This window comes from Xenopus laevis, chromosome 1L (genome assembly GCF_017654675.1).
Source record: "Xenopus laevis strain J_2021 chromosome 1L, Xenopus_laevis_v10.1, whole genome shotgun sequence".
Classification (NCBI taxonomy): domain Eukaryota; kingdom Metazoa; phylum Chordata; class Amphibia; order Anura; family Pipidae; genus Xenopus; species Xenopus laevis.
The window spans coordinates 118,515,235-118,534,138 of record NC_054371.1 but is presented as its reverse complement, the minus strand read 5'-3'; the positions used below and the strand labels follow the sequence as shown (position 1 = coordinate 118,534,138).

General features: G+C 38.7%; 1 protein-coding gene across 2 annotated transcripts; it reads right to left on the bottom strand.

Annotated features, from left to right (window-relative positions):
• Window positions 1-6,027: 6,027 nt before the first annotated feature.
• Window positions 6,028-18,322, bottom strand: dcaf10.L (DDB1 and CUL4 associated factor 10 L homeolog). Of its 2 annotated transcripts, none has more exons than XM_018256695.2 (7): window positions 17,852-18,322; window positions 15,653-15,766; window positions 14,068-14,265; window positions 11,782-11,984; window positions 10,004-10,111; window positions 8,987-9,138; window positions 6,028-6,758 (listed from the first exon to the last, which is right to left on the bottom strand). In XM_018256695.2, the coding sequence occupies exons 1-7, from the start codon at window positions 18,085-18,087 to the stop codon at window positions 6,390-6,392; spliced, it is 1,380 nt and encodes a 459-aa protein (XP_018112184.1). In that variant the 5' UTR covers window positions 18,088-18,322; the 3' UTR covers window positions 6,028-6,389.
• Window positions 18,323-18,904: the final 582 nt, after the last annotated feature.

Sequence of the window (18,904 nt, the reverse complement as noted above, 5' to 3'; positions counted from 1 at the left end):
AGGGAAGGGGGTCTATGTAGGGTGGGGGATAGGGTTTTTTTTATTAAAGGTTTTTTTCGCCTTTAAATTATTTTCTAGTAGACAAGGTACGAAGATGCAAATTACGAAAAGATCCCTTATCCGGAAAACTCCAGGTCCCGAGCATTCTGGATAACAGGTCCCATACCTGTAGCAGACTTCTGGCTTAACAGAGTCGGCAACTGAGGGTTATCTGGCTATACATAGAGGGTTTGGGCCACTAACACGCTGACCTTCAAAGACAGTTGTTGAGATTAAATCATGTATTAGCAGGCTAAAACTGCATGTATCTCAGATACCACTAAAGATATAACATTTATATAAATTGTAAAATTGCTCAGAAGACCACGAATTCAATTCACTTTTTTTTTGTGAGAGTCATATGACCATGCTGCAGCCAATGATAGTACAGACCTTAAAATAGCCACCATCGTTTTTAACTATGGTTCCACAAAGAATCTGATACCCCTTAGTACAGTGGAATGTCCATGCTAGTATAGCCTTATGGTATCTTTCTGTACAGGCCATTGAAAAAATGAAGGGAGTCACTGTTATAGAATGACACCATACCCTCAGCCTGCAATTCTACACCCTTGTCTGGCTGCTTGTAATGTAATTAAAGCACAGCGATAGCTTGATAGCCTGTCTTCCAGTCACAGTGGTTGTTGTGGCTAACTGCAATCTCAGACAGTCCATTTGGGGAAATGAAGCAAAAGAAATAAACATTTAGCACTTACTATTTCTTTAGGGAAGCTAAAAGTTTATAGTAGCTGTGCTACATATTGCCCCTTTCCACATTCGTTTATAGCGCATTACAATGAAGAAAAATGTTTTTGGAGATGGTTTTCAAATGTGTGCTATATTTGCAGTTTTAATGGCAAGGAAGGAGGGTATGCACTGGTACTACTATGCTAATCACTTGGATTACAGTGCTTATGGAAAGAGAGAGGGCATCCATCTGATAAATTCATGAAGATCTATTTGTATTCCCTGCATGTGGCATCTTCCAGTGTCAGTCATAATACAGGAGCTGCCCTGTTCTGTGTTTGCTTAGAGTAAGAACGTCAGCACAAACGTGAAAGATAAAGAAAAGAGGAGAGGAAAAATGATTTGATTATATGTTTGTCATGTTGGCAAGCACTCTTTACATTTAGTCAGTCACTATGTGTGCCTGCACTGAAAGAAATATATTATTGATTTCGATTTTAATAATATTATTACTATGGGGATAGGCAGAATACGTTTTATATTAGTTGAAGCCTGGTTTCAGGCCTTTCCATATATGTTTTATTTAAGGTGATCACATATAGAAGACAAAATAATACCTCTTCTGAATAAAGATAAATACAGGGGTAGACATATCTCTCTGACATATGGACCTATTATGGCATTGGTCAAATAACACTGATTTATCTGCAGCCAAACGGGGATAGCAAAGGAGTATTTCAGGAGCACTGGCTTCTGCCATTTCTGGTTTGCCCAAAGACCTTGCTATTGAGGATTATGGGAAGATATTATGTGCCATTTAATAGGTTTGCATTATTGTCTTTTCGTGTGGCACCCACACAGGCAGTAAATCTTAGTTTTATTACTCTAAACATAATAAACTGACTTACCAAATGTAATAAAAGGCACTAAGTTTGCACATGGGCAGTAACCCATAGCAACCAACCAGCAGTTAGCATTTACTGGTCACCTGTTTAAAAGCAACCATATTATTGGTTGCTATGGGTTATTGCTCGTGGGCAAACCTAGTGCCTTATTACATTCGAAGGATAAAGTTTCAAGATTCGGAACTTTTAGAGAAACAAAGAGTAATACATTTGAACAAAATACAGGTGATTTTATTAGAATTGGATACTGAACAAATGAAGGCTCACTATACTGAGCACAAAGGTGAGCAGTAACTACTATGAACAATACTGGGTTGCAGGCCCGGACTGGCAATCTGTGGGTTCTGGCAAATGCCAAAAGGGCTGCTATAAAGTGCCATAGAAAGTATTTAGTGGGCTGTTTGGGCCTCTGTGTGGGCTGATTGGGCCTCTTTGTACCTGAAATGCCAGGGCCTATTTTGACTCTCCGTCCAGCCCTGCTGGGTTGCAGTGGCAAGTAACAAAATGTGGTTGAACTTAAAGTGGATTGCAATCAGCTAAAACATTGCAATTGCTCTTATAACTTATTGCTCAGATATAACTTGCACAGACTGACCGACTGGAATGTTAGTGTTGCCTTTATGAAATACATTACACTCCACAAATAACAATTATTTGCTTTGCAGACATACCTCAGTGTTGACATACACCCCAAACCAATGCAACGGATTGATTTGACAATTTAACCCGGGGTTAGAAAACAACTGAAAAGTCATGCCTTTGTATAGTACTGTAGGGAATGCAATATGGTTTTAGCAAGTCCCCAGTAACCAAACATTTGCAACATCAAGTGCTGAAAAGCTGCTTTCTTGCATCCACTTGCAGCTTGCTTAAACTACAATGTGACTCTTGCACAGTACCTTTAGTTTTGCTCCATCTTCATGCATTGCATTAAATGTGTTATACAAGCAAGAATGCCTTCTTGTGCTTACAGTTGTCTTAAAAATAACACTGCCTAAATACAGATATATATACATATATAAAAAAATTATATATATAAAAAACAGAACAAGGCACAATATTTCAATTTACATAGAAAACATTTTGTGTATAGTTTCTTCTACTCAGTATTCTTTATATGAAATAAGCAGCTGTAACAAGTTTTTCAGTTATGCCAAACAACCAAATCTGCAATGTTTTTATCTGCTGTAAAATGATCGTTCTATTCTATATAGACTAATATTCTGTAGCATCCATACTTAAGAGCAGCCATGCAAGTTTTTATTTATGGATAGTTAAAATGTTAAATGGTGTTGTTATAGCCAAGTTCACTGTGGTTTGTTTTTATACGTGTGTGTTTGTGTCGGCACTCATCGTGCAGGGGTTTTTTTGTTACTTTTTTTTTTTTAATGTATAATCACAGTCTCATATAAAACCAAAATTATGATTGAAGTTATTACTATGCTTTTATCACTTGCCAGTTGCAGCTGTTAAAGGAATTATGCACCAATGTTTAAAATGAGTAGGGATGCACCTAATCCAGGATTCAGTTTGAGATTCGGCCTTTTTCAGCAGGATTCAGCTGAATTCTTGTGCCTGGCATATGTAAATTAGGGAAATAACTAAACTTTTTGTCACAAAAGAATAATTTTTTTCCACGTTTCCTGCCCCTAATTTACACATGCAAATTGGGATTTGGTTCGGTATTCGGCTGAATCTTTCACCAAGGATTCGGGCAAATCCCAAATAGTGGATTCGGTGCATCCCTATAAATGAGCCAAATAAACAGGCCTTATATAGAAAATAGGTTATGCCATTAATTGAGGTCATATTTGAGCAGAGGAGAGTGTAAAGAGAATCTATTTTATTGCACTATTTAGTGAAACAACTAACAGTAACTGTATATTTTTTTTTAATGAAAAAAAACAAAACAATTGGAACATTTTCAGCACTTGCCCTATACACAAGTCTGATGTTGAAGACAAGTGTATATTGCCCTTTTAAATAACACTGCTGTATTGTGATATTGGTACATTCCCTCGCTTAATTCCAAAAGTGATTTGTACAACCAGCAACTGTAAAGTGTCCAGAAATTTTATTTTGCTGTGCGTTCAGCATTCAGAATTTTCAAGAGCTCATCGCTGGACTGAAGTTAGGGAGGAGTCAAGTTTAAAAACATGTAATGCCTTAAATTACATATTACTGTTTGTTCTGGGGTAATGAAACCATTCTTTCTTATGGTCCTAGAACCTTGGGGTTTCCTTTTTCACATTGTTCTGCCATGGCTCTTTGTTCATTTTGTGATTTGCCATAATTGTCTCTGTGATTTTGTTTGACAGGACTGAGTGCAATAAAAAGATTGATGATTAGTTGCCATTGTGTTTTTATTTACCAATGCCTCAGTTATCATTTTCATCTCTGATGTAGTATATGCATATTTTAAAGGAAAACAACCAGCAAAAGAAGATTTTACAGTTTAGTAAGTATTCAGAGTTTTTGTACCATGTCAGGTGTACACCAGTCCTGTCCTTGCACTTTTCTTGGCATGTCTTGTTGCTGCTACACCCTGTCCTGCTAGGAAAAAGGTGGGGTAGATCCTCTCGTATACAGCAACTAGGAAGTATTAGAGAGGATTAGGTTGAGTCATATAAGCAAATATGCAAATGTTCTCATATCCACAGAATGCTACAAGTAGCCTTTATTTTAGATTATTTAAAGGTGATACTTTCACAGAAAACCGCTTTTTCAGAATGCATCAGTTATTAGTGCTGCTCCAGCAGAATTTCACTGCTCTGAAATCCGTTTTTTTTTTTTTTTAAAAGAGCAAACAGATTCTTTTTAGATTTAATGTTGAAATGTGGCATGGGACTAAACATATTGCCAGTTTACCAGGTTCTCGGATAAACTGCAAGTTGGAGTGTTATTAACCCCTCCCTAGCAGCCTATCAACAGAACAATGGGTAGCTAACCAGATAGCATCTGACGCCTCTGCTGAAGGATTTGTTTGTGTTGCGCCTCCTAGTGGTAGACACAGACAATAGCATCAAAGCAGGAAAACCCTTGTTTTTTTCCTGCTTGGGTGCTATTCTCATGTCTACTACTAGGTGCTTTTAGCACTGCAAACACAACCCATGTTGTGGTATAATAAAATGGGAAAGGGAGAAACAAAAGCTGTCTCACAGTAGTTCCATCCTGAAGTGCTGGCTGCTTCTCAAAGCTCAGAATCAGGTACAATGTACTGAGATGGCTGCCTCCACCACCTTATATGGTTAGATGGTTTGCATGCTACTAACTTATAATATACTTTCTACTACTGACCAGTGCGATATTAACATTGCATTACCATAAGTCTGTGTGTGGGGCACCAATGGTCACTTTAGATAACTGCCCCTTCTCTCTAAAATGATTGGCCCAAACACAGGCTACCTCCTCATACCTATATGCAATAAATTATACTGCTTTAGATTGCACAATATTATATTACACCATATTGTACAATGCACAATAGGGCTCATTATTAACCACTGGACAAATTTGCAACTGGGCATAACTTATGGCAACCAATCAGATGATTGCTTTCAGTGTTCAACCTACAGCTGGCTGAAAGAAGCTAATCAATGATTGGTTGATATGGGTTACTGCCCAGGTGCAAATTTGCCCTTTGGTTATCAATGACCTATTTTTTTTGTACTTTAGAAATGTGGCATCAATTTACTTTAGGCTGGCTTTTATTGTGTAACATATATGTATATGGGACATATATTGCTGATGTAATTTTTGTATTGAAATGTTTTTTTTGTTTGTTTTGCAAACAGTAATTAATAATTAAGTTAAATTAAGTTATGTAACAATGTTTTAAAATTCAAGTTGAAACAGAGATGGGAGTGAAGAAATTGACAGTCATGCACAGAGCCCTAACCTCACCCCTACTGAAGAGATGTGAGACGAACTGAACGTTAATTGTGAGAAAGGCCTGATTGGCCAACCTTGCTAACAATATCTAATTAATGCCTTCACAGAGGAGCAGAGGTTATTGTAGAAGTAAACTTCATAATAATACTATTGGCTTGAAGATGTTGTACAGTCTGGATACCTTTAGCCATAAATAATTAGCCGAGATTGTCCAGTAACAGCTGCACTTTGCTGAATACTCCCTTCCATAGGAATGACTGCTTCAAAGACAGTAGAACCCTGAAGGAAATCAAAACCATAAAAACTAGGGGAAGAGGAAAAAAAAAAAAAAAATGATGGCACTTGGCTGTAAGGGACTGTGAACAAATAGTGTCAATCCTGGGAAAAAGTAAAATCGGGGTTCTACTGTTATAAGTAATAAAAAAATCTTGCTCCAGGGGAGAAATACTTTAATTATTTGGAAAAATGTAAGCAACATGCAGAGGGCAAAAAAATGCACATTACACACAAAGTATGGACTTTATTTCAAATGTAACCTTTTTGAGCAGGAAAACAAACCTAATATCCAATTAAGGAACAAAATGACATTAAGAAAAATGTCTTAGTGTTTTTACAGGCAATACTGCATGAATATGTATGATGGCCTGGCATATATTGAACACAGATATATAAAAACGGAAAAGGGGCATGAAAGTGCACCAGACTTGCTCGGTTACAATTTCTTCAGAGCTTGGAATCCTCTGCTTTGGGATCGAACCTATTAAAAATTGAGATTTAAGATGTCCAAGATATTATATTCAGACTTGAGAAAATCCTTAAAGAAACACAAGGATCTCTGAACAGATTTGGTTCCCACTCTGAAGTCGCCTAAAACTTGGGCTGATATAAGGAAACTCTGCCACTAAGGCACCCGGATGCTATCTGGCAGTGTGTGGGAGAGAACTTTGTTGTTAAGACAACATCTTTGTGAGAGTACAGTGAGCGGATTTCTTGCAAAGTCCCTGCTTCTTTTGGTAAACAGTCTACAAGTTCTTTGCACTGGGAGTCGAAACCCAGGAGACGGATCCCATATCCGTGTGGTGATGCAATCATGCGTCCATCGGGACTGAAACACAACTCTTTGATGTAACCCCGACCTACATTGGCTTCTTCAATGTAGTGAGTTAGTCGCAAAGAACACCTGGGAGAAACTTGTCGGACAGGAGTTCCTTCCTGGAATTCATACACACAGGTCCACTGAACAGCAAAGGAAAAGAAATTAAGAGATCATTTCTGATTAGTTGTGCATTATAAAGTTTTTTTGGTTTCTCTATATACTATCCACAAGATTCTTTCATGGGAAAACTTTTACCCCCTCCCCAAAACGCATTAGTTTAATAGCGTTGCTGCTGCACTGAAATCAGTTTTTTTAAAAGAGCAAACAGAATTTTTATTTCATTTTGAAATCTATGGGGCTAGACATGTTGGTAGTTTTCCAAGTGATGCCACTCCCCAGTCATGCAACTTGTGCTCTGATAAACTCGGTCACTCTTTAGGCTAGGGCCAGATGACACTTGTGAATGTGGATTCTCCATAGGCGGAGAGTCTGCTGCTCCAGTTTTCAATGCAAAATGGCATGTTTTGATGATGAAATTCGCCACATCTACCTGCACCCGAGCAGAAAGAATGCTTCTGGGTGCAGGAGCGGAAGAGCAGCAGGTTCTCGTCTGCAGAGAAATATCAATCGTCTGACCCATCTAAAAAACAAATGCTCTATAAAACTGCAAAATGTATTGGTATTGCTATGTTTTTTTTACTCATCTTGCTATTCAGGTCCTTTACTATTCATATTCCAGTTTTTTATTCAAATTAGGATAATTTGGACCCTAGCAACCAGACTACTGAAACTGCAAACTGAAGAGCTGCTGAATAAAAAGCTAAATAACTTAAAACCCACAAATAATAAAAATATGAAAACCAAATGCAAATTGCCTCTACATCATACTAACCGTTAATTCAAAGATGAACAATCCCTTTATAGAACTAATGCCTAACTAAAGAAGTAGGCTAGAAATACTGTACATTATGTTTTGGGCTTCTATACCAGATGCCCCAGTAGCTCCCCATCTTCTTTTCTGCCGATTAACTGCACATTCTCTGTGCTGCTGTCACTTACTGAGCTTAGGATCCAACTCAAAATATTCAGTACACGTAGAATAGAAATGTCACAATATAAGGCTGATTAATAATTAATACAGATAATTACTACATGGCAGCACAGAAACCAGTGTAACTAGCATCAGAATTTAATAATCAGCCCTGTAGCATCAGCTTATATTAGGGTAAGGCCACACGAGGAGATTCTGTCGCCTGGCGACTAATCGCCTCGTCTTTTGAGCGACTATCTCCCCAAACTGCCTCTGCATTTTTCCCCACAGGCTACAATGCAAAGTCGTCGCTAATGCACACGCGGCAATGCGTTTTCTATAGTCGCCCGAAGTTGCCTCAGTGAGAATCTCCTCGTGTGGACTAGCCCTTACAGGCCAATTTCATTTTCTGCTGGATAATTTGCGACGACCCCTAAGCTTAGCTTCTCAACAGCTGCTCAGAGCCCACTGAGCATGTGAGTCTCACAGACACTTTCCAAGATGGTGACCCCCTGTGACAAGTTTTAAGTCCTGGATCATTGCTGTTATTGACAACCTGAACCTTTAGGCTCGTGCAATAAGTTCAGTATGTGAAATATGGCATTTTTAACCATATTCGTGTTTAGTGTTTAGTTCTCCTTTAACAAGATTGCTTTTTTCTAAATTAATCTCTACTATTTCCATTGGCTTACTGCTGGATTCAGTAGCAACTAAGTGTCCTTAGGCAGAAAACATATTAAATCACTTTGAACACAGAAATTTTTTTTCTCGTGCTTAAGTCGCATCAATTTTTACATTACCTGACACATTCAGTAATATTTACACACTAGTGTGCCTTTAATTTGTAGGAACACTGCCAAGGAAATCCCCTTTAAACTATAGTAATTAATGTAGTTTAATAGTTTGTAAAGAATAAAAACAAAGCACTCTCTTTCCCAAATGTTAGTCCCAATAGCGAATTAGTATCGTTCCGTCTGTCAGCCACAAATATAATTATGAATATTTTCTGTAAATAAAATGCACAAAAAATACCTGTCCGGTGCTTATGATGAACTACAGGCACACAATTGTATGTAACCATGTAACACTCTTATTTGCCCTGTGCTTAAATAGAATGCTGCAAACAATCATTTGTCATTTATATTAGGTCTCTTTTTGTCTCTTCCATTTAAGCAATAAAACCAGTCAGGTTGGAACAAAATGTAAATACAGATCACTTGGAACATTACGTAAGAATATAACTATATGAGTCTCATATGAGCCAATGCTTGGCCAATTTGTTTATAAACTTGGTTGCTCCGTGTGGCAACCTTTAAAGCCTCGCTGCACAGAATCTACCTCTACCTCTTGGTCATCAGTGTTGCTGGAACACCGGAGAAGCGTGGCCCATCCTTTGGGATGAAGTTGAAGTGACGTTATACAATTTCCACGGTCCCTCTCCCCAGGAACTTCTGGGGTTAAAACTTCAAGACTGTTGCGAGGGGAAGTACCTGTAACAAACAATACTAAATATCAGAACTCATCAGATTATGTCATTATACTGCACTAAATGATGAAATCTAAGCAATAAAAAAAAAATAATTTTACAATTATCTTAAAATATAAATGACAAAAATGTCTACATATTATATATTATCAGTTAGTTCCTCATCTTTGATTCCTAGAAGTCACTAGACCTGTAGCAAACATTGTGCTTTTTGTTACATTTCCCCATGGATCATGGTATAAGAGATACAGCCATTAACAGCTTTGCTAGTTTTAAGGTGGCCATACACGGATAGATCCGCTCGTTTGGCGATGTCGCCAAACGAGCGGATCTCCCTCCGATATGCCCACCTTGGGCAATATCGGGCTGATCCGATCGTGGGCCCTAGGGCCCAACGATCGGATCCTTCACGTTCGCAAATGGGCGGTCGATCGCGGGACCGCATCAACGAACAGATGCGGCCACGATCCGACGGGATTTTTAACCCCATCCGATCGGCCAGATCTCGATCGGGGAAGCCCGTCGGGGGCCCACATACACGGGCCAGTAAGCTGCCGACTCGGTCTGTCGGCAGCTTTTATCGCCCCGTGTATGGCCACCTTTAGGTACAATTTTAGGCCTATGACTTAAAGGGCAGATTTCATGCTGTCTCCTCTTATTGTGTTGAAAGGAAAACATGGAACTGTACCAGCTAGGGTGTATTTCAGACAGCCTGCAATTGCAAACTAAAGCCAGGCTGCAAAAGAATGCCAACACATACATTCGAGGTGCTAATCTAGTGCAGTCTATGGAGAATGTGTCTCTGCAGAGATAAAATGTCAGTTTGTGAAATTTGCAGTGCAACAGTTTACATCCGAATTTTCATGTACCTTCTCTCTGTGAAGAGCGTGACATGTGCTTTTCAAATAAAGGTCCCGAATCACTGTTATGGCAAGGGGAGCTGGATGGCCTTGTCTCAGAAGAAGTTGAAGTCATGTCTGTAGAAGATTGAAATGGTCAACTAAATCTGCAAATCCGCAATTAAACACAAAACAGGAATGTTCTAATATTGCAATTCCCCCACCAAAACTACTACAGGTGTAGGATCCGTTGTTCGTAAATTCGTTAGATAGAAAGCTCCAAATTACAGAAGGCCATATCCCATAGAATCCATTTTATCCAAACAATGCAAATTTTTAAAAATTATTTCCATTTTCTCTGTACTAAAACAGTACCATGTACTTGATACAAACTACGAAAATATCCCTTATCTGGAAAACTCCAGGTCCCGATCATTTTGGATAACAGATCCCACTTCTGACTTAACAGAGTCGGCAACTGAGGTTTATCTGGCTATACATAAAAAGTTTGGGCCACTTTGACCTTCAAAGACAGCTGTTGAGATTAAATCATGTATTAGCAGGCTAAAACTGCATATATCTCAGATACCACTAAAGATATAACATTTATTTCAATTGTAATATTGCTCGATTTACATTTTTTTGGTGAGAGTCATATGACCAAGTTGCAGCCAATGATAGTACAGACGTCTTAAAATAGCCACCATAGTCTTTAACTATGGTTCCACTGGATACAAAGAATCTGATACCCCTTAGTACAGTGGAATGTCCATGCTTGTAAAGCCTTATGGCATCTTTATGTACAGGCCATTAAAAAAATACGGGAGTCACATAGATTAATCTTTACTGGAGGCAAAACTAGCCTTTTGGGTTTATTTAATGTTTACATGATTTTATAGTAGAATTAAGGTATGAAGATCCAAATCAGGAACACCCCCAGTACCGAGCATTCTGGATAACAGGTCTCATACCTGTACTTGGCTAAAGAAGATTAAATATGAGCCCACTAAAAAACCCATCTACCTTAAATAATGTTAGAGCAGATACTGTTAAATGGGCAGTTCATCTTTAAATAAACTGATAGTATTAGGTAAAGAGTGATATTCTGAGACCGTTTGTAATTGGTTTTCATTTTTTATGTTTTGTGAATTTAGTGTTTTGTTCTGCAACTCTGTGTTTGGCTATACAGAAGTTGCTAGCGTCCAATTTACCCAAGACACCAGAGTTGCCAGTAATTATAAGATGAGTGAAAAGAACAATGTTATCTTTGTCCGACACTTGCAATTGTACTGCAAACATAGGTATTTTAAATATAAATCTGTCTCTTTCTTCTAAAGGTACACTATATTATAGTTTTAGATGTACATAAACCATGTGGATTTTTATGCAAATATTAAAGGAATTGTTCAGTATAAAAACAGGGTAAATAAATATGCTATATTTTTTTAATATAGCTAGTTAGCAAGAAATGTAATGTATAAAGGCTGGAGTGACTGGATGACTAACATAATAGCCAGAACACTACTTCCTGCTTTGCAGATTTAAACTGATTGGTTACTGCGTGGTAACCAATCGATCATTTACTTGACGGGGGGCTGAAAAGCAGGAAGTTGGGTTCTGTTGTGCTATGTTAGACATCCAGTCACTCCAGCCTTTATACATTACATTTTTGGCTAACTAAATTCGAAACATTTTTTTATTTTGCACAGCCTATTTACTCAGTTTTTATTTTTAAAGCCAAAGCGTGAAAATGAAATCGGAATAATTCTTTATTAATTCTATGTAAATTAACAAAAATACATTGGCACCTGAAGTGGAAGCTGTCCGTCTTGCTCTTAAGATGGGGTAGCTACCCACCTCCAAGGATTTTGTTAGATCTAATTCATGTAAGATCAGTAAATAACCAGAAGAAGTAGAAATCAACATTTTTGAACAGTCAGGAGTTAGCCTCATTCGCATGAGGAAACGTGTATGAAAAAACTTCTTGTGTGGACACCCATCTTCTGTGCACCTTTAAAATAAGCAAAAAGGCCATCAACTTTTATTTCAGAATGTAAATGGTGATTTTATTTCAATATGTTCAGGGAATAATCATAATACCAATTGTAAGAATGCAGTTCTGTATAAAACTTCACTTTTACAAATCTTGTGCATGCATAATTAAATATCTATTAAATATGTATTGTTATTCCTGTGTTTTTGCCTATTTAAGATAAAGTTAAGTATTGTTATTATAACTGCTTTCATATAAATTAACTGTGGTTTAAATTTTGAATATATATTGTGTAAAACAAGAGGTAACTTGATAAAATATATAGCACATGGATAACCAAGCAGGTGTTATACAGCTATGTCTGAGCTCCAACTCTTGAATCCTCCAAAAACCTTCATCCATCAGAGGAGGATAAGAACTGTAGTTCAGTAAACAAAGGAGGGTTACATAGTGGCATCCTTGAACTAAATGTCACTGAATGGGGAATCATTTCAGTTGAGGAAGGGCCTATTTGTCAACATTATCTCAAGCAGTGAGTGTGGGGTTATGAGAATTACCAATTTACTAATGGTTATTTGTTATCTGAAGACGTAATCAAAGGTGTTCTTTTAGAAATAGAGGCCTGTCCGTCACGGATATAATGAAGCAGGTTAAGCAGATGATTCCATTGTACAAGCTAAGAATGGGCTGCCTGGATAAATCTGAAAAAGTATCCTTGCCTAAATGCTTAGATGTGTACAGAACTACAAAATGCCTATGTATTACACGTAGAGTCAAACTACAATGCTTTTGAAACATCTGTCCCCAGTGCAATCCAACATATCTAACATTATTGTTACCCTCCTTTGGTCTACTACTGGGCATGGTTCCCCCTCACCTCATATGTCCCAGTTATCTCCTTGTTTCCCCTATTTCCTGTTACCGTAAAGAGATATGTATGCCATTAGACCGCAGAATACCTCAACATCAAATTTTACCTGACAGCATATTTGCCTGTGGTCCCTTCTCTAAAGTATGGTATACAAGAAAACGTGTTTCTTTTCAGATGACAATTTGCAGAGGGTGCTCAGTGTTTCAGCATTGAAATGTGTCATTTAAGAAACATTCTCTGTAACCGTGTGCATCAGCTAACACAGAGGCCTATCATGCTGTGTAGAAAAATGTTAACAATACACTACACATCGCTAGGCATTGCAGGGTAAAAAATCTTAAATATATTGCAATATTTGGACAAACAATCCCTGTTTTGTTTAAAGGGTAGTTTAGAAGCAGTATGCACAAAATCTCAGTCTTAGTGTCTTAAATATATTGATAATGGGTTAAGTGCAGATGACTCTTGTATTTGTATTAATATGGCATCCAACCATCGTGGGTTTTCATAATTTTTTTTTACACCTTTTTCCCCCCCAGAGAGACTTCCGCTAGAACTTAAGCTGGCCATAGATGCAAAGATCCGATCGTATGAATCATTGTACGATCGGACTTTCCCATCTCCCGACCCGCCACTAACCATTCAGATCAAAGTCTTACCAGTCAGATTAGTTAAAGAACAGATCAGCAATGTTCTGCCCCTGACAGCAATCGTACGATATCTATGTCCAACCAAAGCTAGTGACAGCCTCCCACTGAAAATCGTACGATCGGCAATACATGCAGAGATATTATCGGCAGCCGACAGAAATTTTCTAACCTGTCCGATCGACCAAACGAAAAATGTCGGGACTCTCCACACACAGTCCAAAAATCGTACGAATCCTCGATTGGTACGATCAGATCTTTGCGTCTATGGCCAGCTTTACTCTCTACTTGAATTTTTTTCCCAATGACTTTAACGGATAACGCGAGTCTGAAGTGGTGTAAAATAATGGCGTCCAGGCAGCATAAAATAAAACACCCTCATAAATTCACCTTTTATTTTACACAGCTTTTTATACTGTTTTTGGTCTTGGTTGTTTCAAACAACATGATAAATAAGTGCCTTAGTTTTGTGGCTGCTGACTACAGGGAGCCCAGAAAAACAATTTAAAAGACTTTTTGTAACACCAAAGTAGCTGACCACAGCCTTTCATTTAAAAAACATGTTATTTTGCTTTATAATTACCTGTTTGTGTCCCAGATTATTACATTTCCATCAAATCCAGAAGTTACCAGCAGTCTTGTATTTTTGTCATACTCAATGTTTTTCACCCAACTTGTATGACCGTGCAGAGTGCACACCTTGGAGTTTAACTTTCTTAGATCCCAAAGGGCTATTGTAGTGTCATCAGAGCACGTAGCAAACATTCTGTTGTCAAGAAATCTGTGCAGAAATCCAAGCAAGGTTAAAAGAGAAGGTGGTGGCAAATGTCTGATTAGCACCAATATCTTAAGGTGGCCATACACAGAAAGATCCGCTCGTTTGGCGATGTCGCCAAAGGAGCGGATCTCTCCCAGATATGCCCACCTTGCTAGCCAATTTACCAATCTATATTCACAGAAATGAAAATGACAAAAAATATGACATTTGGATCTTAGTTCCATAATCATTAGCAAAGTAAGACCCCTTAAAACTACTTGTCTATATCAACAATGTCAATATGTAAATGTACCTCTTTTTAGAATTAAATGCATGAGAAGAGAGCTAAACATTTTTGATGAAACAATTGGAATTTTCATACTGCAGAACTTTATTACTAGCTCAATAGAGTCCGTTTCAATGGTAAAGGTATAAAGGCTTTGCTTCTGATAAAAGACGTACTTGTACTTTCTGACTCTTGCACTTATCTACGGTGCAGTTAAATGTATTACTCCTGTCTTTGAATGTGAGAGAATAGTCTTGTGCCCAGTCATTTTATTGGCAATTATCCAAGACTTTACTGTATGAAACTCTTATATTTTCATTGATGCATAATTTTTACCTTAAGCTCCTCTTCTCTAATATAAATAATATACAAATATAAATTAATGGAGGGCACTCCCAGTATTAGAAAGGGAAAAAAAGCTCTTTTTTGAGAAATATGTGGTGCAGATAACCTCGGGATAACCCCACAGTCGGTTACCCAAAACCATATATAAGAATAGAGAGGGGATGCACACTCAATAAAAAAAAATAATACAAAGGTGGTATTTTTAAAATTCTCTTTTATATAGTGTATAGCAAACAAATATGCACCAGACAAACTGGTATAATATGCACAACAGTATTAGCACAAATATATACATACCACCAAGTTAGAAGATCAAGGCAAAAAGGGACAAACTTCAGGGAGCAGATACACTTGCCAATGATGAGAACACCCCAACGTTTCGGCACTATAGCCTTTGTGAAGGGGTCCCTTTAAAATACCACCTTTGTTTACCAAGTATTATTTTTTTTATTGAGTGTGCATCCCCTCTCTATTATTCTCTAATATAAATAATGCCAGCTTGGTCAGGCTATAATAATTAGAGTTCTTCAATTCCCTACTGAATTAATAGACCTTCTTGGACGGATCTCTATCGCCACAAGGTACTTTTGTGTAATAAAAAATAAAAAAAAATTAAATTGTAGCGCATACTGCACAGAGACTACAGTTCACAATGCCATGGAGAAAATGACTGAGGAATGATCTTAATAAATGTATATATATCGTTTTTAAAAATGAAATACCATTGTTTTTACTTTGCATCTCCTCAAACAGCATTGGTTAACAATAGAATATACATACCTGATATTATTTACACAATCTTCATGTGCCTCTGAAAGAGTTTTGATGTGTTTTGAAGACAGAGGATCAAAAAGCAAAACTTCTGTTTGTTCACATGCAAGTGTTAGTACCGACCTGATAGGAAGAAGAGACCGACCGTACATTAAACAGAAATGTGCAATTTTCACAAAAAAAAACAAAATGAAACTAATGTTGCATTATTTTACTGCATTCATACTGGATGACAGCTTAATGGGGCGGCATACTTTTTTTTAGAATGTTACAGAATAGCTATTTCTAAGCAAACTCATTTTTTCTTTCTTAGGGTAGGACTACATGGCGAATTCAGCCTCGATCTGACGCGCTGCGCAAAATCGAAGGGGTCACGTCAGATGCGACAGAAACAAGGTAAGTAATTCAATTGTCACATAGTGTAGCAGCATTGATGTGACGCGACACGACTGTCGGATGCAGACGCTGCACCTGCAGCCGACAGTCACGTCGCGTCAACAATGCACGATCCGACACTGCCATTACTTACCTTGTTTCCGTTGCATCCGTGATGCCTGCGATTTTGCGCACAGCGTCGGATTGCGGCTGAATCGGCCATGTAGTCCTGCCCTTATAGTTTTTAACTTATTTCCATACAATTATGACTATTTCCAGCTTCCAAATGGGGGTCATTGACCCCATCCAAAAAACAAATGCTCTGTAAGGCTACAAATTTGTTACGGATTCATGTTATTACTCATCGTTCTGTTCAGGCTATGGCAACATATTATTTGGTATTGATTTTCCAATTTTGATCAGTAGTAGTACAATGCTTCATACTACAACTGTAATGTATAACCTTGATCCATGTTTTGCTTCATACAAATATTGATTCGGTGGGTAGAATTTAGCGGACTACTTTGCCTTTAAACACTGCTGTAGTTACACTATCACCTTCGTGTAAAGGCACTTGGATGGCCTAAACCAGGGGTGTCCAACCTGCGGCCCAGGATGGATATGAATGTGTCCCAGCTTGAAATGCTCAGTTCTCGAGTAAACGTCATAATAATATAATAATATGTCTAGTTAATATCCAGGTGTCCCATATTCCAGTGTATAGCTCCATCTGGTTATCCAACTGGTATTGTAGTTCTTTTCTGTGAATTTTCTTTACTTTTACAAATCAAAAGTGTTTGTGTATTTCATGTGTGGCCCCAGACAATTTTTCTTTTTCCAATGTGGCCCAGGGAAGCCAAAAGGTTGGACACCCCTGGCCTAAATAAAAAAAACAATAACATGCTTGTTATAATGAACAGTGATGAAGTAAAACCACTTCTCATGTAGAAAAGCACTGACGATGTGAATACATTTGGGCAGATCTAGGCTTGCACATGAACTGGACCCAAAAATAGCAATCAAGATGAGGCAGAACTGTAGTTGTCCTTTAACGGAAGCACAGGCATACAGAAACAATCCGCTTTCCTGACTTTTAAAACGAGTTAAAGGAGAAGGAAAGGCTTCGTACACTTGGGGGTGCCAAATGTTAGGCACCCCCAAGGGATTGTATTGACTTGAAAGCTTGGGCCTGTGCTCCTATTAGCAGAAAACGGCACCGGCCCGGGGTTATACCAATGAGCACCACAAAGCGATCTTCTTCCGTCTTCCTCTCTCCTTCATGCGGCTGTGCATGCGCAGTAGAATGAAGAGGCGAACTTAACTAAAAAGTCGGCTATTTTGTTCAACTGCTCATGCGTTTGCCCCGGCAAATTTGAAGAAAGAAGACGCCGGAAGAGGATCGTTCCGTGGTGCTCACTGGTATAACCCTGGGCCAGTGCAGTTTTCTGCCTAACATTTTGCACCCCCAAGTGTACGAAGCCTTTCCTTCTCCTTTAAGCAAAGCACTAAACTGGAGTGTGGACTTGCCAATGTGACCACTAGGGCCAAATAACAGAATCAGCCAAATTTGCCCACCACTTGGTACATATTGCTGCCACAGTAAATATACTGATACAGGAAACATATCTGCAGGTTTAGACTTGTCACGGCATGTTTTTGTTTCTTTAAATATCTAAGTGTATAGAATTTGATCAACTTTAATACTTGTATTCATTGTTTCCCCCCCTCACAAATCAACTCATTACATGTACTGCACAGAAGGGCTTCAACAAAATATTGGGGGCTGAAATTGATTTCACATAATTATGGGCACTAGCTGCCCCTGACACTTACCCATCTGGTGAATACTCCAGATTAAATACAGCCCCGTGGGTCCTAGTGCTCAGGTTGACAGAGTCAGCGGGATGGATTGAGCTGTACAAGCTCGTCATTGTCCTAAAATTGTCACGAGCAGGATCCACGCAAATACCTCTCCCCAAACTCCTGTCTTTCAGCCACCAGAAGATGCTCCCTGCTGTACTTGCCCCACTGCTTTGTACCGCAGCTCCATCCTTGGTGCAACCCTCCATACTGGGCGCCCTCTCCCGTTCCGCTAGGGCGGCGCTTATACCCTCTTCGAGTGCATAACCACACACTGTCCCGCTTTCGGCGGGGCAGTCCCTATTTTCATAACACAGCCCACAGTCCAAGACCGCTGTTTAAATGTCCCGCATCGCTGTTTAAATGTAATCTCCTCTGCTTTTGCCGGCCCGCTCTCAGAGTTCGTCACAGTCTCGCGAGATGAGAATGCGCAGTCACAACTACATAGCGTATGAGCGTAATGACGCAGCACGTTACTGTCTGAGACGTGACGAATAAGAATATAGAACGTCATTGTTAGACAAATTATGGGGTCTCACATTTGTTTTGTCTATGCTCACAGCGCTTAATGCTGCTAAGTGGTTACCAGCAATAGCAGCCAAAAAATCCTTTGCTCCTAGTAAAAAAAAAGTGATTTTATTTGGCTGATGCCAGGTACTACTTGAGCTAGGAAATAAATAAAAAATACAGTTTTCACCTAACTGGCAATTTCCAGCAATAGCTGTCAGAACCTCGGCCTCTACTCTCACTAGTTGACCAAATGGTTCCTTGCTCTGAATTCTGACTTTGGCCAGGAAACAGTAAATAACGCCTTTTTCCTGGATATAAACACTATTGCCACCAGAGCATTTGGTCCCAATATTTGCGTGAAAGTTATTTTTATCCAGTCCGTTAGCTAGCGAGTTCACTGCTCAGCATTTGTACCAGGTAAAGAAGAAAAAATAAATACGCTTTTCCCCCTTCGTGGTCTATAGCCAACAGGGTTGCCACCTGGCCGGTAAAAATGATGGTTGATCCCAATGTTAT

Bases quoted from the DNA above. Each gene is read 5' to 3' on its own strand.
- dcaf10.L (XM_018256695.2), bottom strand. From the start codon at position 18,087: ATGGAGGGTTGCACCAAGGATGGAGCTGCGGTACAAAGCAGTGGGGCA. The intron at 14,266-15,652 runs GTATGTATATTC...ATTTCTGCACAG, and splicing joins GATTGTGTAAATAATATCAG to ATTTCTTGACAACAGAATGT. The intron at 9,139-10,003 runs GTACATGAAAAT...TGTTTGTTACAG, and splicing joins ACGCTCTTCACAGAGAGAAG to GTACTTCCCCTCGCAACAGT.